Below are 27,671 nucleotides of genomic sequence, written 5' to 3'. Positions count from 1 at the left end.
TTTTATTATATCCAATGAAGAAGAATGGAAAACAGAACTGTAGTGACACACTAGATTGCAATACAACAGTGACACTTATTGGCAAATTACTATATTACAATATAAGTAATATCTTGACTATACAATCGAGGCGTTTTCGGCAGGTCTGTAGCTGTGTTATCTGTTAAATAGAATAAGTCCCTTTGTGGGACACTATAAGTTTACGCAACTTTGCAGATTGTATACATGCACAAACCGATACATTACACACTAAAGGAAGAGGAAAACATTAAAAAACATCATATGACCCCTTTAATAGAAAGTTTGTTTAAATGGGACATGCAAAACATTCTTAGTTAGAACATATCTTTAGCAGGGGCAGAGGTGTCTCTTCATTATAGTCATGTTTTATCAATCGAACACATACTTGCATGATTGTTTTTGTTCTCAGGCTTGTACCAACTTTAATGACAGCGGGGCCTGTGTGACACAGTGTCCTCAGCCATTCGTCTACAATCCAACAACCTTCCAGCTCGAACACAACCCCAACGCCAAATACACCTATGGAGCTTTCTGTGTCAAGAAATGCCCACGTAAGTTACACTGATTAATCATGCATTGAATAAATAAATATGAAAATAAATAAATAAACAAAATCAGAGAATCCATTTTAAATGATGTGCATACTGACAGAAGAAGCGTCTTTACCAAGCAAGCTCTGTTGTTCTTTGACATAGATAACTTTGTGGTGGATCACAGCTCATGTGTCAGAGCCTGTCCGAGCAACAAGATGGAGATGGAGGAAAATAACATTAAGATGTGTATCCCGTGCACTGACATCTGTCCCAAAAGTACAATACTTACCATACTTACAAAGAACAGAAAATAACCTCTACGCTTGTTAGGAACATATCTTTGTGGGTATGTTGATGTTTGTTTGTTTGTATGTGGTGTTCAGTGTGTGATGGTATAGGTACCGGCAGTCTTCAAACGGCTCAAACCGTAGATTCCAGCAATATTGAGAAGTTTGTCAATTGCACCAAGATAAACGGCAACCTCATCTTCCTCATCACAGGCATCAAAGGGTAAGGAATGGTTAAATCTTCCAGGCTGACAGTTTTAAGTATTCACAGATGACAAATTTTGTATCTCTCTTTGAACAGCGATGTGCCCTCAAATCATCTGTACACAAAAAAAAATCTAAGTAAAACTTATCTGTTTTTAGTACATCGTTATAGTGTAAACGTGCCCTCAGTTTAGATAGATTCTCATTCCCAATGAGATTGACCTTGTTTTTTTCCAAGACATTATTACTCCATCAAAACCTGTTTATTGAGCAGAATATCTTCCGTTACATGGGTTTTCATGGTTACATGTATTCTAATAACCTTTTTTTCTGCTAAATATTTGCTTTTCTGCTAAAATGCTTATGAAATGCACATTTTTTTAATAAAAATTATTAGTAGTAATAATTATCAATGATTATTATTTTTTCTTGCTTATATTTAAGTAAACACAATTATTTATTATTCCTTAATCAACCTGACTATATTAGTTTATGCAAATGTAAGTATCTTTAAGGGCAAGATCGGAATAGCTTTTTACAACTGCTTATTTTAAATGTTTACTGTACAGTGTAATTTGTGTACGTCTTGACAAACATTCTTTGCATTCCTTAAACTCATTACATGTTTTGCTTTGTTTAACAGAGACATGTATCATGGTATTGGCGCTCTGGATCCTGAGCGACTAAATGTGTTCCGCACCGTCAGAGAGATCACAGGTAGAGAGAAGGAGAGAGGTTGTCATTATTCTTAAGATAATTTGGTGCATTTAAGCATGCAAATTAAAAACAAATGTGAACACAACAATTCATTTCTTAAGACACTGTCACATTATTCATGGATCCTTATTTTTTACAGCTAATAGGATTTGTTGCAGTATTTATTTGCTAAGTCTAATAGCTTAGAAAAAATGAACAGTTAGTCATGTTAGAAGACTTTTACTTCATTAAAATCTGGTGTGTGCACAGACAGATGTTATATTGCATTTAATGGAGTGAAACGTAATGAAACCCGGCACAATAACTTGACTTGACAATAAGAAAGACCTATGACTTGTCGTGAATGCATTTCCCATGCCCACCATATAAACACACCTCTGATATTGATCATAAGAACATGTGCAACTAGTATGGAAATCACTCCCAATGAAACATGGTATGTTTAATATTTGTTGGTGGGATATTACATTTCTATATTTCTTCATTACTTTTGCTTTGCTTTTTACTGCCACATCAAGACATTAACTGTTGAACTCTTGTTTGTTAATTCCATCCAAAGGTTACTTGAACATCCAGTCTTGGCCAGAAAACATGACTGACCTTGGTGTCTTTTCCAACCTTGTCACCATAGGAGGAAGAACTCTTTATAGGTACAAATCGCATCTTATTTGTGAGCAAATCAGTGTAGTATGTATCTTATTTGCATTATCATTATTTCAATGGTCAACATCGGTGGAAGTGATTTCAACATTTTCATACAGTACTCAATGAATCAAATTGTCTGCTAAATGACTACCAAATAAAAATGCAAACAATGTGAAAGAGCGATAGGTATGGAGGTTTTTTTAGTGATCCTCATCTCATGTTTTGTCAGTGGTATTTCTCTGCTGATCCTGAAGCAGCGCTGGATCTCTTCACTGCAGTTCCAGTCTTTGAGAGAGATCAGCGCCGGTAACGTCTACATGACCAACAACAGCCAGCTCTGCTTCTACAATACAGTGAACTGGACCGGTCTGTTCCGCACCAGCACCCAGAGAGCTCTGATCAAGAACAACAGGGACACCAGAGAGTGTAGTGAGTGTTCTAGGCAATACTGCCAAAAGAAAGAGATGGTTTTAATGCTGTTTTAGTAAAACAGGTGCACTTATTATAAACTTACCTTCTATTTTGTGACAATTTAAAATTGCCAAACTATTTTAAGGTAAGACACTACTGATGAGTAATCACATTAAGTACATTAAGAAAATTGTATTCTGAAATGTTATGTTTGCATATGCAAATGAGGCATTATCTAATTAAACGCGCTACTTTACATAAATCTCCAGAACAGAAATCTCAACATTGGTTAAAACCAGGTTCACTATTTTTGTTTCATTTTTATTGACATATTAGTGTTTTTACAGAGAATATTGTCAACAGCTCAAAAAATAAAATACATTTTTAGGAATAAAATTCTTTTTTTAAAAAAGTTTTTTGGGGGGACTTTTCATAAACATAATGATTTTTAAACTGTACAAACAAACAGTATATTGTATCCCCTTACACTAAACCTACCCATTACAGAAAACTTCCTGCATTTTTACATTTTCAAAAAACATCAATTAGTATGATTTATAAGCTGTTTCCCTCATGGGGACAAAGAAATGTTTGTGATTTCGTATATATTGCCATCTTTGTGAGGACAATAATGTAGGGTTTACTAGGACACACTCACACACACACACACACACACACACACACACACACACACAATAATGAGAATTAGGTGGACATGTTTACTGTATATCTTATTGCTCCTAAAAGTAGGCTTTGTTGTCTTTATGCAAAACACACATATATATATATATATAAATTTGAGGCTGAATGTGTAAGATTGACAGAGTATTGGCTTAATTTGTCAACCAAGTTACCATCTTACAGTACTTGAGCATTAGTAATAGACTAGTAGAGTAGAATGGCCAGTTTACAAATTTCAATAGACTTCAACTTTGGGACACATAGGACATAAAGACAATCGTTTTACAGGGCAATATCTTATGTGTGATAAGAATTCACTGAACTGATGAAATGGAGAAGCACAGGCTTATCTGTAATGGAGATGTTGACAGTTGCAGAACACTTCCCACAGTGCCACACTGCCAAGCCGCACTTGATGTAATTAGTGTGATAATAAGTGTGTGGTGTGCAGGATCAATCGCGCTGTTAGCTGGCTCATCATCGGCCTCTTTTCCACACTACCGATCACAGTAGTCTGATATCCCTGGATTGTTCAACAGCCATGATTCATGGGTTCGGTAGCAATATCTAACCTCAGCAATATGTATTTAAAAAATAGCAAAATTAACATGGGCAGTTTTCATTTTTATGTCAATGTATTTTCTATTGAAAGTTGGGGAGGAACATATTGATGTTTAGCCATATGTACATCAGTATATGGATTACATGGTCTAAAAAACAAAAACTCAATGCATATCATGGGGCCTTTAAAATTGTTTATTGTGTAACTTGTGTCCATATATTGGCCGTATATGAGTGTAAAGTAATTTCTTTGAATGTCTTCTGCAGCTCAGCAAAAGATGGTTTGTGATTCGCTGTGTTCAGCGGCAGGATGCTGGGGTCCCGGTCCAGATCAATGTCTCTCTTGTAAATACTTCAGCCGAGGAAGGACATGTGTGAAATCCTGTAATCTTTATGATGGGTGAGTAAAAGACAAATTGGTCACAGACATCAGATAATGAAGAAACAAGGACAAATACGATCTGCTCTTTCTAGAATCATGCTGAAATCTGTCTATCTATCTATTTCTACACTTTATTTCGATGGTACACTTTAGACATTCTACTAACTATAAGTAACTTTACAACTACATGTTAACTAACTCTCATTAGTGTTTTGGTAGGCTGTAGTAGACTGTTAGTAGACCGTTAGGTTCGGGTTAGTGGAATAAGTTGACATGTACTTGCAAATATACTTATAGTCAGTAGAATGTCTGTTGGGGGACTATCAAAATATCAAAACCACAAATATTGCAAAAAGATGGGATACCGGTCAATTGTTATGCTTTTTGAGTTTCTTTGAGTTTCTTTATCCTTTTAAAAAACATTTTATATTATGATGCACAGCATATAATTCACAACATAATTCATTAATGACACTAATTTTAATTATTTAAGCCTACGTTTCTGGATCAATATCTATTTAAGAAACCTAAATGCAAAAATCCAGTCGAGTGGTCAATTGTCAAGTTGACAATTTATTTGTTTCATTAATAAGACCCATTGTGTGGGAAGCATTTTAAACGTAAATTCTGACGTACACATCACTAGATTATTGGGCCATGGTTACTGCAGCATTTTTGTTTTTGTTTTATGAAGACTATCTATCATTTAGATTGCCATTCACCCCTAGTCACTTTGTAAACAGAATTGCGTACAAACTTGTGCCTTGGGGATGTGTGAGAAAAGATTAAAAGAATCAGAGAGAGGGATGGATTTCATCTAAAAGTTACTAGTCTGAACCCAGAAGGCAGCAGCACTATGTCTGGCCAGTGCTACTGCACAGGCCAAAATCCAGCTAATTGTTCCACGACCTGTCCCAAGCGAGCTCAGAACACACTGCCATCTGTGAGTGACAAAGAGGAAACACTGATCTGACAACAAATTTACATTCTGGTCCTCTGGGACCGTCAGAGAAGAGCTCTGTGGTTGGCACTGCTTTCCTGGTGTAGTCATTAAACAATGGCACCTCTGACCAACATCTGAATAAGATTCCCAGTGGCAGAAAAATGTAATTTAGTTCCTAACAATAATCAGCTGTGGGGGAGTGTCATATTTTAGAGAATGAACTGGGGTCTCATTACACTCAATTAATAGTGCTTTAAATCAGCTGCTGTTGTGTGGAGTCTATGATGTGCCAAACCGCTACAGTTGTTCAACCAAGAGTTCGGACCTGAGAGCAGCGCTATGTATTTTTCCTGAATTGGTAATTGGTGTTAGAGGTTCTGATTACTTAGAGAATCAATTTAATTAAAATTAAAATTTAAAATTTAAACAAAATGATAAAATAAATATACAAGTTTTAAACATTTTTTTTTTTAGAGAATCATTTAAAATGTGTGCTGAATTAGATTTTAATAACAGAGGCACTTCAAAAGAGTCCGCACACTCCACAAAAGACGAAGGACGTCAAAAAGCGAGATAAAATCAAGTGCTTTTACTGTAAAAAAAGGCAAACGTTTCGGTCACATGCGACCTTTCTCAATGCCAAACTTCCTAGCTTCCCTGAATTAGATTTTAAAATAAAAATATCCATTTGACAGTTGTAGGTAGGTTGGTAGACAGGAGCCTTGGTAGATAGTTCTGATTCTGATTATTATATTTAAATTTAAATAATGTTTGCTGAATTTAATTTTAAAATAAAATAATAAAATATACAAGTTGAGAGTTGTAGGTAAATTCGCATTATTTAGACAATCTATGTAAATTATGTTTGCTGAGTTAGATTTTAAAATAAATTGTCCATTTGACAGTTGTAGGTAGGTAGAAGCCTTGGCAAATAGTTCTGATTCCAATTATTTAGAGAATCAATTTAAATTATGTTTGCTGAATTAAATTAACAATGTCTTTTTTTTTTCGAGAGAGAACTGAGTTGTTCCCCTTGCGGAACCCGGTGTCTTAGGCACGTGTAACAACACCCCCCTTTTTCTAACAACACGATGCCCCACTTTTTCATTCTTTTCCTCTTCTCCTTCCTTTCTTCCACTCCCCTTCCAGAGTCATTACTCTCTTCTCTGTCACTCTCTCCAGGTCTGGATATTAAGAAAGGTTATACTCCTTCTCATTGCCCCAGTCTACGGTTGGAAATTGTTAGATGTGGGTCATAGACTTAGCCGAGGCTATATTGTTTTTCTGGTAGCATTGCTCTAAGGGATCTAGACTCTCCTGGAGCATGGCTCGGACAAGTTTGAGATTCCAATTGAGCATAGAAGCTTCAGGGCCTTGCCTATCATCGCTATATTAGTTACTGGGAGCAATGTTGTGCAAGGTGTGTACTATCACACACTAACATATTATTGGCTAGGCCTTAGAGCTTTAGTCCTAAGGGTTTTTAGATTGCTCTAACCACAAGCAGGCACTGGTCAGCATGGTGTAGTTAGTATTGATGCCCCAATAGTGTCAATCGACGCAGTGTTAGTTCCCTCGAAATGTAACGTCTAGGTGTTGTTACACGTGCATTAGACACCGGGTTCCACGAGGGCGTCTCCCCATAGTGTCAGTCAACGCAGCATCTAGTTCAATTCTCTAGGAGCTGGGGTTACATATGTAACCTAGATGTTACTTGTTCTCCATGTTACTGAGAAATTCACACTTATTTGTCAGCAAAATGCTAGCGTGGCTCAATTTTCATTTTCCTTCAGTACTCCGTCTGGGTTTGCGGTATATTCTTGGGTTTTCTCCGGCCAATTTTTTAGCGGTACAATCAGCTAACAGATGGAGTGGCTGAGAACGATGACGTTGAGGTCGTGCGCTAGTTTGAGTTGTAGGGTTACGTCACGACTAAACGTTAGTGATTGGTTATGGCAGATCCAGAGTGGCTCTGGGCAGATCCAATAGTTTTCCATTTCAACAGAGTACCTGCTTTCAAGGAAGTTAACGCTTGTCAATGGAGAGTGGCCAGACTCTCTGTACAAATGAAATGTACCAGAGTCTGGTAGGACCAGGCTAGCAAAATGCTTCATCCAGCAGATTTTTGACAGCTCCAGGGCTTTTGTGAAAACTGGCAGTTTCTTTCAGTTGTTCCCCGCCATTTGGAGAGGACTACAATGAAGTCTACATACACAGAGGTTTTTCAGATTTTCTGTCACGGTGTTCTCTCAATGTGTATGATTCTTTGCAGCCTTTTATAGAACAGCTAAACAAACACACAACTTTTGAGGTGCAAGTTGAAGGAGAAAACGTGATGAAAAGAAAATATAACTGCACACTTTCTTAAGCACATTTTAGTGTTACCAAATTTGATAACTTATCAATACCATTATTTGCAGCCTTTTGCCACAGCCTACAATGCCCTGGATCCTTCACTGGAAACCCAAAAAAACTAATTCCCGCTAAAAGTGTAATCTTGAAACAGCCTTTTTTTCTCTGTTTTCTAGTCAGGTAGCACAGATTTATTTATTTTCTGCCTTTCTGATGCATAGGCAGCCAAGTTTTATAGAATGCCCATTTTGCCAGTGGTGAAGTACCCCTTTAGAGTTGGTAGGTAGATGGAAGACTTGGAAGTTAGTTAAGTTGGTTTAGGGCATCACATTAGCACCCATTCTGACCATAACATTTTCCAGTGTGAGAAACTTCAAACTGTGAGTGCACTCGATTTCCGATGTTTTAAGATCTTGAAGGTTTCTTTGATCCTCACTCTGTTATTGACAAGGCACCATCTTCCCTTGTCTGGGAACCACCTCTCAAAATTTCCCTCTGAAACATGGGCTGATGGAAACGAACAAAGGAAAGGGTATTGATGGCTCTGCTAGGCAGCTCCTCTGCCGTATCTCCCACAATCTGAGCTGCCATCTGCTTAGATAAAATTTAAAGAGGACTGTTTGTTCTATCCTCTCAGACCAGTGCAGAGAAAGATTTCTCTAATTAAAATGCCATTATTTTTTCATGGATCTTACTCAGCCGACTAGCATATTAGCCAAGTTCTCGCCAGTGTGTGAATGTAGTGTCTGTGGTTCAGTTGGCCATGGTTCAAGAAGACATGGAGGATGAGTCGGAGACAAAACAAAACCTGCTGTATGTGTTGTTGCTGAGACAATACATCATGTTATGTATATGTGCTTTGACTGAAATTCTTTTGACTGATTGGCATGATAAAATAAGAATTAAACATAAACAGCCAAATAGAAAAAATATATAGAACTGTCTGAATATTTCTATTTGTTTGAATGTTTTAGAGATGATCGAGAGTTTGCCAATGGATCTGTGTGTGTGGAGTGTGACAACCAGTGTGAAAAGGCTGAAGATAAAACTCTTAGCTGTCATGGCCCTGTAAGTAAACCAAGCAGTGTTTAACTTTCTTAATATATTCCAAAGAAAAACAAAATGTTTTTTTTTTTCTTAATATTTCATAAACATGTATTAACTTTCCTTTTTTTTATGATTTTTTTTGTCCTTCAAATTCCACCCTATATTTTTTGCATTGACTTTCAGACCATTTTAAAATCTACCATTTTTCAGAAATAAAATGGGTTACAAAGCCATTTAATGTTGACAATTTTTAAAATGCCTTTTAATTTGACTTCACTACTTAAGCCCCACCCGCCAGGGGCATCATTGTGACATTTTGGATATTTGCCTGCAAATCAAGTTAGCAGTACTCAATTTCTTCTGTAAAATGCAAGTGCAGTGGTTTTAGACTTTAAACGCAGATGAACAAAGCTGTCAGCTTCTTAAGATAACCTGTCTGTCCATCTCAATTCCTAAGCTGCATAATTAGCAAACATCAGAGCTGTCAGAGAATGTAAGAACTCGCCCAGCTGTGTGACACCCACTTCAAAATGGGCAATTATTTATATCAAATATGTATGAATTTATGTTGTCTACACCGCTATGTGACTTAAGTAAAACTTTAATGACAAATTTAATGTTGCTCAAACTCAAGAAAGTACCAATATTTGGCATGTTCATAAAATATTACAGTGTTTCTTTTGGGTTAAGCATCAATATAACGTTATTGTAAGTAGTTTATTTTCCTTTATTTGTCCCTCTTGATTTGTCATGTACGACTCCTAGACAAATATTTTATAGGTGATTCTCCTGCATTTTGTTTGCATGGTTTAGGGTCCAGATCACTGCGTGAAATGCTTGCATCTGAAAGATGGGCCCAACTGTGTGGAGAAATGCCCTGATGGTCTACAGGGAGCAAACAGCTTTATCTTCAAATATGCTGAGACCAACAACGAGTGCCATCCCTGCCACCCCAACTGCACCCAGGGGTAAGCAGCATCTGCCTGTATGTGTGTTTGCTTTTTCCTCCAGGCCAGCACTACTCAACACAAATAGACTTTTTTTTGAGGCCCTGTGATTTTATCATCATCATGGCAACTGCAATAATTACAGTACAAACATCTTTCCATGTCTTCTTGCCTTGATAATAAGGAGCAAGTTATAAATACCATGTGAAGGTAGAAATTTGATGATGTTTACAGCAACTTTAACTATGGCTTATCCAATAATATGTTCATCATACCGAGAATGCTAGTATTTGATCAAAACTACAGTAATATTATAAGACATTATTTACAATTTACTGTTTTCTATTTTGATATATTTTAAAATAAAATTTATTTCTGTGATGCAAAGCTGAATTTTCAGCATCATTACTCCAGTCTTCAGTGTCACATGATCCTTCAGAAATCATTCTAATATGCTGATTTGCTGCTCAAGAAACATTTCATATTATTATCAATGTTGAAAACGGTGGAATCTGATATAGGGTACAATGTGCTTTTCACTAGTACCATAGTATGATTGCATGATTGCATAGTATGATTTTTTGTTAAACATTGATAGAGCAACTAGTTTTGTGTGAAAATAAATCATAAAAGTGGTTTGTTTGTTTGTTTGTTTGTTTGTTTGTTTGTTTGTTACCTTGAACAAAACTGAAAATCGTTAACAAGACCTTTGTCTCAAAATATAGTCGAAAATCTTATCGATTCTTATATGCTACTTAATCTAGATTTTAAAAAACATTAAATATTAGATCAAATTATGCCGTGCTGTTTACAAATTATGTTCACACTGCATGATTTAGCCCCGATTTTCACTCGCCGACTGATTTTGAAAAATCAGAGAAATCAGAGAAAAATGTATGCTTGTTTACACGAGTGACAATCACGCAGTCTGCATTATCAAATACGCGATCTGAGAGAATCAACGATGCGACGCCGACGCCCGTGAGATATTTAGTGATGTTAGCTGTTTAAAAGAAAACAAAGTCAAATGCGCCATTTACCCCTGTGTGCCTTTAGCACCGTTGTACCCTATTTTTATTTTTTTTTAAGATTCTTTGATGAATAGAAAGTTCAAAAGAATAGTATATTTGAAATAGAAAACTTTTGTAACATTATAAAATACAAATAATAATAACAAAAATACTGATAATATATCTGATCGAAATGCATATCACACATACATTAGCCTACTCGCTTTTAAAAGAATAGCTTTAAAACTTAGGAGTGTGACTTGAGACTAAAGGATCCTCCTGTGTGGCACCTGAGCTTTCAGAAGTTCACTAGCCCTGCTCTAGGCGATTATTTTGCTCAGTTTCATCGTGGAAATCCAATTAATTCAAAACAGCCCAATCTACATGTAACTATCTAAACTTTAACTGCCCAGTGGGATGACGAATTTGCATGGGTGCAGTTCCACAGACCTTCGGTGTCACGTCCCGTAGATCTGAGGCAGATCATACTGCGCATGGACACAGAAGAGACATCCACCCAGTCTGAGCCTCTGGTTTGTTCGGGTCTGTCTTGGCTCTCAAATCAAAGCTCTTGCAATGCTCTAGGACACCATAGCAAAGCGCTTGCGATCCCTTCATCTTGTGGGTGACAGTCATTGCCACTGGTTACTGCCAGGCGTGGGCTCTTCAGCATGGTTCTCTATGATTACTGAGCCCAGTCACCACTATCACAGTGCTCCAACATGCCTTATTTCAGTATGTAAAGCTCATGAGATGATCATCAAAGAGGCTAATGCTAGATAGATGACTAGGTAGATCACATGGTGCACGTTTACTGTTCAAAGCTTAGGCTCAGTAAGATTTGTTTCATGATTTTGAAAGGCATGCCTGACAGTAAAAAATATATATATATATATACAGTAAAACAGTAATATTGTGAAATTTAAAGTAAAACAGAATTTATTTTTCTATTTTAAAATGTAATTTATCCCTGTGATGCAAAGCTGATTTTCAGCATCATTACTCCAGTCCTCAGTGTCACATAATCCTTGCTGATTTGCTGCTCAAGAAACATTTTCTATTATTTGAAAATGGTTTACTGCTTATTTTTGTATAAACAATGATACAGTTTTTCCGGATTCTTTGATGAATAGAAAGATCAAAAGAACAGCGTTTATTTGAAATAATGTTTTTGTAACAGTGTAAATGTCTTTACGGTCACTTTTGATCAATGTAATGTGTTCTAGCTGATCTTTAAAAAAAACGAACCCCAAACTTTTGATCAGTAGTGTATGCGACAAGCTATTAGACCTTATTATCATCATCATTGTTTTAGTAATCTTTATTGTAGTAATAATATTTTAATTAATAGTTTCGTTCTAATTTTCTGTATCACAGTTGTACTGGACCCCGGATTCAAGATTGTATTGGGATGCTGGACAGGTAAACACCCAAATGTTTTCCTCATACTATTTGTTTTTTTAATTCCCCAAACTATTCAAGGCACTGTTATATATATATATATATAAGAATCCATTAAATACAATTCAAAACGTTACAAAATCTTTACAGATAATTTTCACTTGTTTCCAACTAAAGAACTTTTCATATTTGTTGTGCATAGAACGAATCCAAAAAGAAAAACTGAATTTGAACTGAACGGTATATTTTCCTCCAGGACTCCTCTGATTGCAGCTGGGGTGATTGGGGGGATGTTTGTGGTCGTAATCGTGGGGCTCGGATTTGCTATCTTTTTCCGTCGGAAGAGCATCAAGAAGAAAAGAGCTTTACGCCGTTTCTTAGAAACAGAGGTGAGAGCTAAAAATCTGCCAACATTTAAAAGGAGTTTCAATAATTTGGATGCGGTGCACTAATTTTATAAACATTTGATATCAGGAGACACAAAGTCTGAAAAAAATAAATAAATGCAGACAGAAAGCCTGGCCAGTGAAATTGGTGTTGTGGTGCATGGACGGGTCTGTGGCCTCTATAGCCAGTCTTAACTTTCCATTTGAAAGTGCCTCTCTCACTTCAATGGTGGGAAACCTCAAATGGAATAATGGAGATCATTTTCGGATCCTTAAATGGCAACTTCTGAAAGTTCTTCAAAATGCATTTGAAATAAAGTCAATATTATGGAATCTGCAGTTTTGTTAGGGAGTGTATAGCCCCAAATTGATTTGCTGTTTCAGTATCTACTTCTTGCAGATAAATCCAGTGTTGCAGGATTATTTGTTGTTGTTTTTATTGAAAGACATAAAACATATAATATACTCAATATCTGGATTAATAAATTATTTAGAAATAGGGTCTGTCTATAGCAACCATTATGACATAGGATTTTTTATTTTATTGGTGGTTCTGTCACCCATATTAAAGAGTTCAAACCTAAGGAAAAGTATAGCAATCTGAATTAGGAGGACCGGAGATACATGCAGGAATATATGGATGCCGTAGCTCACATACTATAGATAATGAGGTTCAAGGTTAAAATAAGTATTTTGAACTGAATACATGATGAGATTGGCAACCACTGCAGAGTGATATGAATAGCAATTTGTAAATATGAGAAGTAGAGTAGCTATATTGTGCATGTTTTTTTTTTAAAGGTATTGTAATTTGGCAAAGGTTTTAGTGGCTAGGTAAATGAAAACAGATTAAGAGGCCATGATTAGTCTTCCAGGTTTTGACATCATCCCTGCAGCACTCTTTAACGTCACTGAAAGAATCTCTATATAAACACAGGCATAACTCGAGAAGTAAAGAAGAGGAGATAAAAACTCAGCAATTTAAACAGAAAAAAGCAGATCAAATTGGCAAAACACAGACTGTAACCAAATGAAAACATATGATGACAATAATGAAATCATACCGTCCATAATGGTGCCAATTAGTTACTGGCAGATAGAGCTCAAGTAGGTACTGTATGAATTTTGATTATGTTTTTTGAGCAGTTGGTGGAGCCTTTAACACCGAGCGGCACGGCGCCAAACCAGGCACAGTTACGTATACTGAAGGAGACGGAGCTTAAGAGGGTCAAGATCTTGGGAACAGGAGCCTTTGGCACTGTTTACAAGGTACTACATTCACTTTTATGATTCATGTGTTTATGAGTTCTGCGTGTTTCCTGAACTTCTGCTGCCATTTTTTTATTTTTTATAAGGGAATCTGGATTCCAGAAGGAGAAACCGTGAAGATTCCAGTGGCCATAAAGATACTCAATGAAAGTACAGGACCTAAAGCCAATGTGGAATTTATGGATGTGAGTAATTTATAATTAAACCTCACTTTACTGTTTACCATCATTTGCAAATTATATTGCAAGAACAAACAAGTGAATGAATATAGCCAACAGTGCAAATCAAATAACACACTAATTTCTGACAATTACATGCATTTTCATGTACATTTAACATTAAATAAATATAACTTAACAACTTAAGCTCTTGCTTTTGAAGCCATATGGGCTTTCTTAACAGCATGCTAAAGTTAAAGGAAGCTGTTTGTATTGAACACAAGGGGAGCTGTTCACATGGATAACAGGTTTTTAAACCAGGCTCATTTAATTTATGTAACTGAATTTTTGCATAAATATGCACTACAGTTCAAAATTTGGTGTTGGTAAGATTTTGAATGAAGTATCTTATGCTTACCAGGGCTGCATTTATTTGATAAAAAATACAGTAAAAAATAAAATAAAAAATGAAATACAGTATATTACAATTTTATTATATTTGTCAAATGTAATTTATTCCTGTGATGCAAAGCATCATTACTCCAGTCTTCAGTGTCACATGATCCTTCAGGAATCATTCTAATATGCTGATTTGGTGCTCATGAAACATTTCTGATTATTATCAATGTTGAAAACAGTTGTGCTGCTTAATATGTTTGTGATTATCAGGATTGTTTGATGAATAGAAAGTTTAAAAGAAGAGAGCACCCGCAGATTATAAATTTCTCTTGCAGTCATTCCAGGTCTCCCTTATGGTTTTGGAGCAGTTTTGATGTTGATTAAATTATGATATCCCGATATGTATTGTATCATGAGGTAGTTGGCGATACTCAACCCTAGATTGGAGTTCTAATTGGACTTAGAGTTCACATCATGTATAATGACCAAAATGATCCATAGTGTTGATGAAAACAGCACATTTCCAGTGTTTCTCTTTTTGCCCTCCAGGAGGCGCTGATCATGGCCAGCATGGAGCATCCTCATTTAGTGCGTCTGTTGGGGGTCTGCTTGAGTCCCACTATTCAGCTGGTAACTCAGCTCATGCCCCACGGCTGCCTGCTGGACTATGTACATGAGCACCAGGAGAACATCGGCTCCCAGCTGCTGCTCAACTGGTGCGTGCAGATCGCAAAGGTAAGACTGTGTTTTTGCCTCTGTTGTTGAGCATGTACAGTGAAAAACATTGTCTCAAATAATGAATCTCTACATACCCTTCCCAGAGTTCATAGTAAATGCACTTTACTTGAAGTTTTTTTTTTACACTGAACGCACATATCTTCAGGCTGCTGAACCAATAAACACTCAGTTGCTTTGGCTCAGTCGGGTACCACATCAAACACAAGGACGTTCTTAGAAGTACTTCGAAGGAAGAAGCTCCGGTGTCTCATGCGTCAAATGAGTGCAGCTGCCCCCTACCACGTTTAAAGAGAAAATCTTCTTTCTTCAGCTCTGTGATTGAAACGTTATGTAATGGACTGGTGTATGAAGGAGTTCAGGGAAAATATCCTCAGCTACCCATTTCCTACTCAGCATTGCATGAAATATTTATTTAGCTGTGGTGCTCAAAGAGTCAACGCAAGTTGAAGTCCAGTTTGTGTCATTTGCCTATCCAGTTTCTCACTCCAGTACCGGTAATCCCTGTCTATCTATAATATCAGTAGTCCGGTTTGCATCCACGTACTGTTCATTTTTTTAAAGAAATTAATCATTTTAATCAGCATGGATGCATTAAATTGATAAACGTAACAGTCAAGACATTCATGATGTTACAAAAGATTTCAAAAAGATGAATACTATCTGTTCATTTAATAATCCTGTATTTCCACAAAAAAATATGAAGCAGCACAACTGTTTTCAACATTGATAATGATAAGAAATGTTTCTTGAGCAGTAAATCAGCATATTATAATGATTTCTGAAAGGTCATGTGACACTGAACACTGGAGTAAAGATAGCTAAAAAATCGGAGATAAATTACATTTTAAAATATATTAAAACATATCATTATATCGTATATTTATTTTCACAATATTACTATTTTCACTGTATTTTTGATCAAATAAATGTAGCCTTGGTGATCAGAAGAGACTTCATTCAAAAATATTACAAAATCTTACCCTCAACTTTTGATCCATGATGTATTTTTATGCAGATTGTAAGATATTGCATAAAAATAAAGCCAAGATGAGAATAAAATGTCCAAAATGTGCATACAAAACATGAGACTGAAATGCTGCTTTAGACATTGAAGAAATTGTGTGAGGCGAAGCATTGTTAAAGCTTTAAAAGAGAATTAAAGGTCCCGTATTATGCCCCTTTTCACAAGATGTAAAATAAGTCTCTGATGTCCCTGGAGTGTGTATGTGAAGTTTCAGCTCAAAATACCCAACAGATCATTTTTTACAGCATGTTTAAATTGTCATTTTTTGGGGCTCAGAAAAACGCGCTGTTTTAGTGTGTGCCCTTTAAATGCAAATAAGCTGCTGCTGGACGACCCAGGGGGCGGAGCTTCATGAGCTCGCGCTCAGTCTCTCAGGACAATTTCATCTCACGGAATGATGATAATATCAGAAACTCTCAGTAACGGTGTTCATTTCGAGTCGGACAATAATGCCTACAGAGTCAGAGTGCTGTATAGAGATGGAAAAGGTATAGTTTAGTAGTTTAATTACGGTTATTATAACGTATTTGTCATCTGCTTGTATGTATCCATTATTTATTAATAGCCTACAAGTCTGCTGTCCGAATGATGATCAAACATATACTGATGAGTTTAATAAAGTTTATTGTACATCACACAAAAGATGAAGCGTCAGTTTTACTTCAGAAAATCACCGTAAGAGCTGAGTAAACACGGTAAGTTATAAGAAGTGCGCAAGTACATAAACGAATTTCGGTAGAGTTGAGGGAGCATTCCTGTGGGCAGAGGTTAGTCAAAAAACGGTTCTAGTGACGTCATTAAAGAAGGAAGTAGAGGGATGTAGTCCAAACGGGCCGTTCGATGTAGACGACTTCTGTTAAATAAAATATCTCGCTTGGCATTGAACTTTGAGCTTTATAATTTTACAGATATTATTTATGCTCTAACAGCAACATTACACACTAACTAAAGTTTGAAACATGGGATCACGAAGAACAGGACCTTTAACTATTCAAGCTGAGCTAATTAAATCATATAATCATAAAATATATATAGCATTATATTTATCTCTGTGTTGGACAGAAAAAAAAATCCACTGTCCTCAATCAAGAGCCATAATCACTGTTCAGTCTGAGATTGTTTACCAGCATGCCATCTCTCAGAGAAGCTAGCGAGTTTAAGGTTGGATCTGTGTTTGATTTCTCACCTGCTGTGGTCCTCAGGATATTAATCCTCTCAATCGTCCATTAGATTACCCTGCTGTGTTCACCCAGTGACCTGTGATTGCTGCCCAGTCCTTTTAGATCTTGGCGTCGTGCTCTCCTATCATACAGAACCTGTGTGTAGTGCAAGGGCATGGGCTCCTCCTCCTGCTGTGTTCTTGGAGAAACTAGAGTCTTGTTTTATTGTGAGTGAATTTCCAGACCTGTTGCTTTCTCACGCCTAGACCTGAGGAACATGACAGCTGAAGTGAAGAGAAAGTTAGATGCCAGGGAGAGAGGAGACCGATTTTGACGCCTTCAACGTTTCAAGATGTTTGAGTTGGATAGCAGCATTTTCAGTGTGTGATTTTCAACTACTTCAGATCGATTCCTCTCTCTTCTGGTTAGCATACAGGATTAATGTCATCTTTCATAGCATTGCTCATTTACTTTGCACCTTTTGTCTGAGAATACAAGATCTGAATTAGTCATATAGTGTGAACATGACAAATGAGAGTACCATGAATATGCAGGACCTATAAAAACGTAATTTAACCAAATCATATTTGTGGTGTCCAATATGAAAGCCCATTTCTGCCTCAAAGTTTAAAAAGGAGGGGAAATATGACTATATCTCACAAAGTTACTTTATCTCTTAATACGCTTTATTTCTTAATGAAATCAATACATTTCTTTATTTCTTTTTTGAAGCAGATTCAGAGTAAAACTCAAAATACATTGTGTCCCTTTTTATGTGTAAAATTGTAAACAAAAAAGTATCTGAATATATATATACATCAAAATACAGTATTCTCTATCTGAAAATAAAATAATTTATCTCCTTTAATTTAATGATATTTTATTTAATGATATCCTTGCTTTTACGTGCATATTTTTTTACCTTCCTGATTTTATAATACAGGCATCGGGGTTTAAATGTACAAAAGTTCAAATGAGATATTTTTGCTTACATTGGCTTATTGAAAAATCATAATTGTGAATTTGATTTGGCATTGCAGTATGAATGAAAGAGGGTTATAATATTCTTTCTAAAATCTATGGATAAAGTATGTGGCTGTTGGTAGAGCTCGTCTGCATATTTCCAAGCTAACTTGGCATCAAAAGTGATACCCTCCATCAGATGATGGGTGTCATTTGAATAATTCCCAGCATCCAGCATTTATCTGCCAGGAAAAAACAATGCCAACAAATATATTAGAAAAGAGATAGTTATCATCATTGCATCCATTTAGACTATTATCTTATCATGTTCAAATCATATACCTTGTCCAGCATTTCCATCTTGCTGTTTTTCATAGCAACACACACATATTGTTTTCTCTCATGCAGTGATTGATATATCATTGATATATCTATATAGTACTGACATTGCAAAGTTTCCTCTTTCATAGCTTAAGAGGCTTAATGGACTTCTCCGTTTCTTTCATCTATGATGTTACTAGTAGAATTCCTGAAGAGAAATAAAAAATGCAATCAAATGAGACCATTTTCGATACAGTGAGATTATAGAGCTATGAAATAATGTGGATAATATAGCTCAGATAATTAGTTTTATTATGGCAGACTCAAAATTAAGCGTTCTGCATCTTTAAGACATTCTTTAATGCGTTTGTTTTCTATCAGAGCGAATGCAACTCAATTGTGGTGCAGCAAGTCTCTCATACCTTTTTTTTTTTTTGCTTCATTTCAATTTGAATGTATTGTTTGTTAATAAGCATTTCTGTTTATTTCTTTTTTTAAATTCACCTTTAAATGCATGTGCTGTTAAAAGCCGGCATTCAGCTTTTGCCATCACCTCTCAAACAATCCCTAATCCAAGCTGAATAAGTGCTTTCATTCCGCCCGATGATCACTCTGGAAATGCAGAGTCTCTGAAACCCTCCAATTGCAGCGAGGGATCCGATGCACTAATAGATGTATGGAGTTTGGATTTGGGGGATTGAAACTCTGATTGGATCATTCATTTCTGGATGGTTGATTATGAAAAGAGCTGAGGTGTCCTTATCACAGATTAGAGTGAACTAGGCTAATTCAAGCCGCCTGCAGCTGATGGGACTCTGTGCTCGTGAATGATTTAGTAATGTTTGCTTTTGAAGATGTGGGCAAAGGAGGAAATCATGATCCAGTGCTGAAATATTTTTTATGCGGATGTTTTTCAATTCAGTCCTCTGATTTCAGTCTCATAGGATTGCCTGGCCTTTAGACAAATGTGTTTTAGCCAGCTATAAATAGTTTTATGTAAACATCTTTCTTTCTGTCTGTCTTTCATAACACATTGGCTTTGAGATTTTGTCCATTTTCACACTTTTCACCGATGTAGTTTTGAGCAAGGCAGGTCTTTTTTGTGTGTACTGTCGTTCAATTTATGATAATACGTTAAACTTAGACTTAATTTGTCTTTCATGTTGTAATTTAAAGGGAAAAGGGTTGTGTATAGTGTAAAATCTGTTGTATAACAGGATTTCGAAAAAAAATAGTACTAATTAGTACAGAAGAGACGGATGAAAGCATGTATCTGAACACATCACACAGTAGTTTCCTGTAAATAATATACAATTTGTTTTGCTATAACATGCTGCTATTGTACTAACATCTTTTATTACAGAAAAAAAAAAGAATTAATTAATAAATACTGTAAATAATACTGTAAATAAATCCATCTTTCGGAAGTGGTTGTAGTGAATAAAGGGATAGTTCACAAAAACAATTTAAATTCTGTCATCATTTACTTACTCTCAAGTTGTTCCAAACCTGAATAAAATTACAGGTTTTTGGGGCGCCAGTTGTGGGGTTCCATAGCCGCGTCTCCACTGTCGGGCCAAAAGCGGGCGTGCTAGTGCGTGATAGTGCGTGCTAATGCGTGCTAGTGCCAGTCGCGTTTCCACTGTCACTTCCGGGGCTTGATCGGGCCTCGTCGGGGCTTCCTCGGGGCTAACGGCTTTTCTCGGGCTAGAGGAGTGGTTACGAACAGAGGCGGAGTTTACCTGAGTCAGCGCCGGATGATTCTGTCAGCTAACATCAGCATTAAAGACTTTTAAAATAATTTACCTCAAAACTCACTTTCATGTTTGAATGCCTTCTGTTTGTGATCCGATGTGGATTCTGATCACTGTATAATGTAGAAATATTTACGCGATGCAAAAGACTATGCACGCTAACCATTAAGTTACCATAGTAGCCTAAACATAGTAAATTTGAACACCTGAAGAAATCAGACAAATCATAAACGCTATCACAATCATGTTTATATTTTAACTGTCAGTAGCATATGTCTTGTCTCTTTATACCATAAAATAAAGCAACTTTTTTTTCGGGAGACTGAAATTTCTAAAGTTTCTCTGACTGAAAATATAACTGTAGCCTACTGGGAGAGAGTGCTAAAGCTCATCAGGTCGTATTTTTGGTGGCATATTTGTAGAAATTTTCATTCTTTCTAAAAGTGATGTAACTAGGCCTACCAAATAAACAGAAACAGACGCGACTGAATAAGTAGGCTAAGTCTGTCCTCTTTCTTTTTTGAAATAGACCTAACGGTAAACCACTTTATTTCTGTGTGACTAATGTGCAATTTTAACACAAATTACTAATTCATTATGATCAATGTATCACTTTGCATTGTAAAACCTGTGGAAAAACGTCGATTCTTGGGTTTTAAATATTCAAGTAAACAACAACAATGCCAGCGAACGGACGCACTTATCATGTTTGTTATGCAATCACGCTGTTTCCTGTGATTTCTTTCTGATTAGCTTTCAGATAAAACTAAAGGGTTTGTGTGACGTTGTTCTAGAGAGGCGTGTTACGGTCGTGTTTTAGTGAAGCGCTGTGGAGCTTCTGGCCCGACAGTGGAAACGCAGTGTGTTTTGGGCTCGGTGCTAACAGGCTTTTAGCCCGGCACGGCCCTGTTTGGTTACAAACATTCTTCAAAATATCTTCCTTAGTGTCCACAAGCACAAAGACATGTACTGTATACAGGTTTGGAACAACTTGAGGGTGAGTAAATGATGACCGAATTTTCATTTTTGGGTGAACTATCCCTTTTAGGCCATGACACACCAAGCCGACATCAAAAAGCTAAGGGCGACGAAAGCCGATTGTGTTGTCCCCTCGCGTCGGCTGCGTCTCGGCCAAAAAGCTGCACTTGAACACACCGCAAAGACTACACCTGATCTGACTGTCAGCTGGCATGTAAGGAGATAGCCTAACTGTCTATATCAGCAGGTATCAATAGCCTATATGTGTCATTCAAAAAGGGAATCCGAAACTAGGACTAAACAAAGCAGCGTTTGCTTTCCATTTTGAATATCAATCACGCTGATCACTTTCTTCATTCCAGGTGGCTCATGTTGTTATGAAAATATTTGTGTATTGGAATGCTCAGGTAAGATGACGTAAAAATTAGAGCAGCCTTCTTTCTAGGCCGTCTTGGCTACTTTGCTCACTTTCATCACTTTCGCTTTTACTCTCTCATGCACTGACTCGCGCGCTAAACTGAACAGCCAATCAGAGCGATCTCTCAACATGCTGAATCGTGCGAACTCCCACAGCCGTGAGCCCGACTAAAGCCGACATGTGAAACGCACCGCAAAATCTAGCCGACAGATGCTCATCAACGGCCCGACATTGGCAGACGGCTGACCCTGAGTTTAGTCTGACATGGCCCTTAAAAGTCAAAAAGGTCGAGAAGCACTGCAATAAAGTGCTATTACAACTGAAAATTTGAATTGAGAGAGAGAGGAATGCATGCACCGTTGTAGAAACGGTGTAAGAATGAAGGGTCATAAGGAGTTGTTGATGTAAGAAACAAACAGCAGCATATTCAGTCTTGAGTTTTCATAAATAACCTGTTTACACATCTTCTTTCGTCAGCTAGCTGCAAACTTTCAGCAGTTTGAGACTTAGCATGAAACACACAACTGTTTTTCGTTGTGCACCGTGATGCGGTTAGTATTCGTTGTCTTTGTTCCACCAGTGTGTGATGGAAACCGCTCCTGTGTATTTATCACAAATTATACCATGTTGTCTGATGAACCTCCTGTGCTGCCCACGCACTACAGCTTTTCAGACAGTATGTAGTCCTGTTATCCTCCTCCTCCGTAACACATCAAGGAAACTGACAACATTGTTCTGCGTGTAGGGCTGAAGAGAGTTTGTGAATATCTCTATATATTTAAAACGAGATTGCATGCAAAATGTGAGAGTTAAAACGGCGTAGTAAAGGACTGAAAACATCTTTAAACATATTTGAATGTATGCATTAATCTGTTGCAAATGTGTGTAGCTTTATTGTGTGCTCTGATACTAGATTAGTTCAGGTTGTGTTATTTAGTTGCTGTCAGAAATTAATGCTGTCTTTTAAATTCCTTTTTTTTTTTTAATGCGTAATTAAATAACCAGGATTAATAAAGAATCAGAGGTCATGTGATATCCAAAATAATTATCATTTCTGTGTACCGTTAATGTTAACAAATACAACTTTTGATTTAAAAAGGAATTACTAAATCTTGAAATTAACATCAACTATAAATTCTTTAGAAGTATTGTTAATTTTTAGTTTGTTAACTAATGGAACTTTATTGTAAAGTGTTACTGTTTACTGCACAGCATATACACTGTAAAATGCCTACTATTTTTGTGGCTGTCAAGCGATTTAACTTTTTAATCTAATTAATTAAATGATGTACTGATTAATTCATCTAATTAATCTAACTAATTAGCAAGTTTGGCTGAGAAATAACCCCAAAAAATCATTATTATGTTAAATGAGGAAAGCCTCAAAAAGTAGCTTTACATTCCAAAAAGTAGCTTTAGAAGGAAATGTTTAATTTGATTCAACATAGAATTTATTACACACAAACTTTTAGGCTATCCGGGCATGTTTTTTTTGTTTGTTTTTTTTTTCAGAACCTCCATCTGAGTTGGTATTTAGATATACTTAACAGATTTATTGCAGCTCAGAGGTTGCAAATGCAATGACATTAATTGGTTTAAAATGGGTATTAATGGATTTTTTATTAATATGATTTTTTTTTTTAAAATGATACTCTAAATAAGAAACTAAAGCTGCCAGTAGGTGGTGGTAAATGTCACAGATTAATTCAGGAACAAAGTAAATGGCTCTCTTTATAAATGGGCCATTGAATCATTGGTTCACCCGATTCTTTGAAAACGAATGGCTAATGTTGCGAACGATGTGCATGGCGGGCCGACATTTACTTATCTGATCACAATTTCATCACATTGACGCTTGCTTACAGATCTATCACAGGCTCAGCTCCCTCCTACTTTCACTCCTATGAGTCTACATCCCTACCAGAAGCCTACGATCGGTCAATGAGCGACGGCTCGTGGTTTCATCACAGAGAGCCACAAAATCACTTTCCAGAACATTCTCATTCACGGTTCCATGCTGGTGGAATGATCTCCCCACCCTCATCCGGAATGCAGAATCCCTGACAACATTCAAAAGACAGCTGAAAACTCATTTCTTCCTTAAGAGAAGGGAAAAGAAAATCCTTTCCCTTAATCCTCCCTTGTCTGGCACTTCTATTTTGAGCACTTCTTGCACTGTTTTGCCTCTTCACGATGACTCGCTTAATTTAGTCCTAATTTGTAAGTCGCTTTGGATAAAAGCGTCTGTTAAATGACTAAATGTAAATTTCATTTGTTTATTTATATAGCACATTTAATGCAACAGCTGTTGCACAAGGTGCTTCACAATCACTAATAAAACAGAAAAATAAGAGTACAGACAAAAAAATAATAATAACACCCATCATGAAGATGCCCAGGAACTTTTTAGCAGATGTGCTTTTAACATGGCCTTAAATTTCAGTAGTGACTTTACTTACTTTATAGAAAGAGGGAGATCATTCCAAAGTTTGGGTCCAACATGGGAAAACGCTCTGTCGCCCTTATGTTTGAATTTTGTCCTGACAACACAGAAAAGATTTTGATTTTCCAAAAACAATGGAGATTTATTTGTGAAATATGCCTGTACTAGCACTGCAGCTCTGATATATAAAACAAATTACACTAAAATCAGAAAATGGAGACTTAAACAGTTTTGTTGATTACTTTTGACATCATCTAACATTTTAAGTAGTTTCTTAAAGATGTCATTTTATCAAACAATTACAGTGGTGAAATACTAAGATCAATAGTAAAAGGGGCAAAACATCTCTCATGGCATCTTTAATCTGAAAGTAACTGTAACGACAACAACCGTGACCCTCTGACCCTCAATCCATCTTTCAACATGTGTTTTTAGATGTGTTCTCCTCCGCCATCATCTTTATTTAGATGCAGCTTTCTTTCTCTGATTTTAATTAAGCCCAGGTGGTCATGCACATCTAATATTTGTTATTTCCCATGCCAGCGGTTAGAAAGTGTTGTAATAGGGCACCGCGGGAGCCTCTTCTCTTTTTGTTCGGAGAAACTTTAACCTCTAACGCAGATGTAAAAACAAGAGAACAGAGGTTAGGGACGCTACTCGAATGCTCTGGCTTGCTTACATGCACGTCACGCCAACGCTTGGACCCGCTCCTCGCGCTAGCCTGCAAGACGCCTGTAATACTAAACGCCAGTAGCTTTTGACGGCGTTTGCTCTTGCTTTAATCTGACTTCAGTCAAACTGAACACACAAAGAGCTGCTTCTCACTGCCTAGCCCATCTCTTTGGTTGGAGAGAGAGCTTCTGTATGGAAAGAAACATTAAAGGCCGGCAGCAGAAAAGCTTGTCGTTTGAATGCTAATTCCACTAGATCCAGCTTTCTTGATCTCAGAGTGAAGAATCAAATGGGAAGATTCAAGATTTGCAGCGTTGGATACTTTAGTTTGGATACAGTTCATGAGAACGACTGTCTTCTGTAGTGTTTCTGCTGACAAAAGCAGGTTTGCATTTGCTAAAGATCTCTCTCACGTTTCCTTTTTTCTTTTTTGAATGCTAAATCAACAGCTCTAACATAAGGCTGCTCATTCATCCTCAGGCTGCTCAGAGTCCCATGTTTTTGTTCGTTGACTTGCTAATGGTTACTTTTATTTTGAACTTGTAAATACCAATGTATATTGCTGCGTTTACATTAATTGTGAGATTCTAAGATGGTGGATGAGTTGAAATCAACAAAAAACATATTTAAATTTTTTGATAAATCTACAATTTAATTGGATTAAAAATAAACATTTGTTTTAGCCAATATGTGTATGCTTTGTATATTTTTATACTCTACAATGCATTTTTTAAATGTTTTTGAAAGAAGTCTCTAATGCTTACCAAGCCTGCATTTATTTGATCGTAAATACAGTAAAAACAGCAATATTGTGAAATATTATTATAATTTAAAATAACTGTTTTGTATTTGAGAATATTTTAAAATGTAATTTATTCCTGTAATGCAAAGCTGAATTTTCAGCTTCATAACTCCAGACGTCAGTGTCACATGATCCTTCAGAAATCAATATGCTCATTTGCTGCTCAAGAAACATTGCTTATCAAGGTTGAAAACAATTATGCTACTTAATATTTTTGTGGAAACCATGATGCAGTCATGATTCTTTGATAAATAGAAAGTAAAAAAAAAAAAATATATATATATATATATATATATATATATATATATACATATATATATATATATACATATATATATATATATATATATATATATATATATATATATATATATATATATATATATATATATATATATATATATATTTGATATGGAAATCTTTTGTAACATTACAAATGTCTGAATATTTGAATTTCTTAAAAAAAAAATCTGACTGGCATATGTAAAGTATTGCAACATGCTAACAACAAACTGTCATAAATTGAGCATTATGAAAAGCTCATTGAGGAGACTGCCTGTATGGAGTAGATGACAAAGCAACTCAATAGGTTTTGAAACTGAGCTACAATATCATATCCTACATGGATCGCTCAAGACGTGTGCGCTCTGCGTGACTATATTTGAGAGAGAGAGTGAATGTGAGAGAGAGTGTGCTGTGCCTACAGTGCTGCTGTGTGATGGATGGGTCAATGTCTCTCTCTGAATCACAGAGAAAATATATTTTAACACAGTGTTCTTGACTCAGCTGTTGTCTGATTAATGCATGCTCACATAAATTCCCAGACAGCTGTATAAGTAGCTCTGAGAAGCGATCATCGTTGCCTCTGGAAGAAAAAGTCAGCAAATGACATGTCACAGAGACTCGTGAATTAGTCAAAGAGTTTGTCTGGGTTTGGCTGGTTGGTAGTAAATGCACCATTATGGAGGCAACGTTAGAACATCAGGACAGGATTTTTGCAACTATCATTGAGATAAATGAGAATGCTTATGGTTTACTCTTACCAGTAGTGCTGTGAAATGCATAGAATATTCACATATAATTGGATATAGTTTTTAAAACACTGTTTATTTGATTATTGCATTTCATTTCTTATCTTTGATTGGAATGTCAGTAGCAAAAATGGCACTAGTTTGATTCATTTATTTAAATCAGTTCAAAACTGTCCAGTTTCAGATAATCGATTCTACTCTGATTCAACGATTCATTTGTATCATCACTCAAAATCTTCACAGGATCTACATCCAGTATATCCAAATGCATACAATGTTTTTGGTAAAAATACACTTTTCAAAAGTTTGGGTCAGTTTTTTATATATATATATATATTTTTTATAACTTTTCTATTTTAAATATTATTTTTTTGTAGAAAATATTATGCATTTTCAGGATTCTTTGATGAATAGAAAGTTTAAAATAACTTTTCATTTATTTTAAACAGATTTTTATTTTATTTTTGGTAACAATGTAAGTCTTTACCATCACCTTTGATCAGTTTAATGGCTCCTCGCTGAACAAAACTTGCTATTTTTTGTGTTTCTTGCAGTTATTCCTGCATTGATGTTGGCAGGATCTCAATTTTGGCATTGTTTAATTGTGCTGAAAACTGGCGATTACACAGCAGAACTCACACAAAACTTGGCTTTTTTAATGAGTATTTGTACAGTGTTCCAGTGGCCAATATTCTTTCAGTTTGTCTTGAAAGCATGTGCTTCACTAAAGGGTCCTCCTCAATGGTCCATTCTTGTGTTGTCGTCCTTCATAATGCTGCCATGCGTCCACAGTCCTTTCCATCATGGCTTCATTCAGCACTGCCCAGAAAAAGCCCACAGGTCCATTTCCCCAGCGCTCACTGTCAGTGATTTTCTTCAAGCACATGCAGAGTTTTAGCAGCCCCTCCAGCTCAGCTCCCCTCTCCTCCCAAAGGCCAGGAAGTTGCATTTTAATTGAAGATTAGCATAAAGCCATAAATCATAGGCAAACTTCTGTAGAGGCACTAAGATCA

The 27,671-nt window shown here is 36.3% G+C and overlaps 1 protein-coding gene across 1 annotated transcript in view; it reads left to right on the top strand.

The window, feature by feature from the left end:
* LOC311076195 (receptor tyrosine-protein kinase erbB-4-like) overlaps positions 1-27,671 on the top strand; it is a 174,757-nt gene that overhangs the window by 134,612 nt on the left and 12,474 nt on the right. Inside the window, exons 7-20 of the mRNA XM_084104167.1 lie at positions 431-572; positions 717-830; positions 938-1,064; positions 1,689-1,762; positions 2,322-2,412; positions 2,637-2,836; positions 4,328-4,460; positions 8,712-8,805; positions 9,598-9,752; positions 12,119-12,163; positions 12,399-12,531; positions 13,675-13,797; positions 13,884-13,982; positions 14,904-15,089. Coding sequence (XP_083960293.1) covers positions 431-572; positions 717-830; positions 938-1,064; positions 1,689-1,762; positions 2,322-2,412; positions 2,637-2,836; positions 4,328-4,460; positions 8,712-8,805; positions 9,598-9,752; positions 12,119-12,163; positions 12,399-12,531; positions 13,675-13,797; positions 13,884-13,982; positions 14,904-15,089 — 1,716 coding nt within the window. The remainder of the gene's footprint in view (positions 1-430; positions 573-716; positions 831-937; positions 1,065-1,688; positions 1,763-2,321; positions 2,413-2,636; positions 2,837-4,327; positions 4,461-8,711; positions 8,806-9,597; positions 9,753-12,118; positions 12,164-12,398; positions 12,532-13,674; positions 13,798-13,883; positions 13,983-14,903; positions 15,090-27,671) is intronic.

The sequence above is a fragment of the Abramis brama genome (assembly GCF_963993115.1).
Source record: "Abramis brama genome assembly, chromosome: 2".
NCBI classification, from domain to species: Eukaryota; Metazoa; Chordata; class Actinopteri; order Cypriniformes; family Leuciscidae; genus Abramis; species Abramis brama.
Note: the sequence above shows the minus strand (reverse complement) of the source record. Positions and strands in the feature narration are given on the sequence as shown.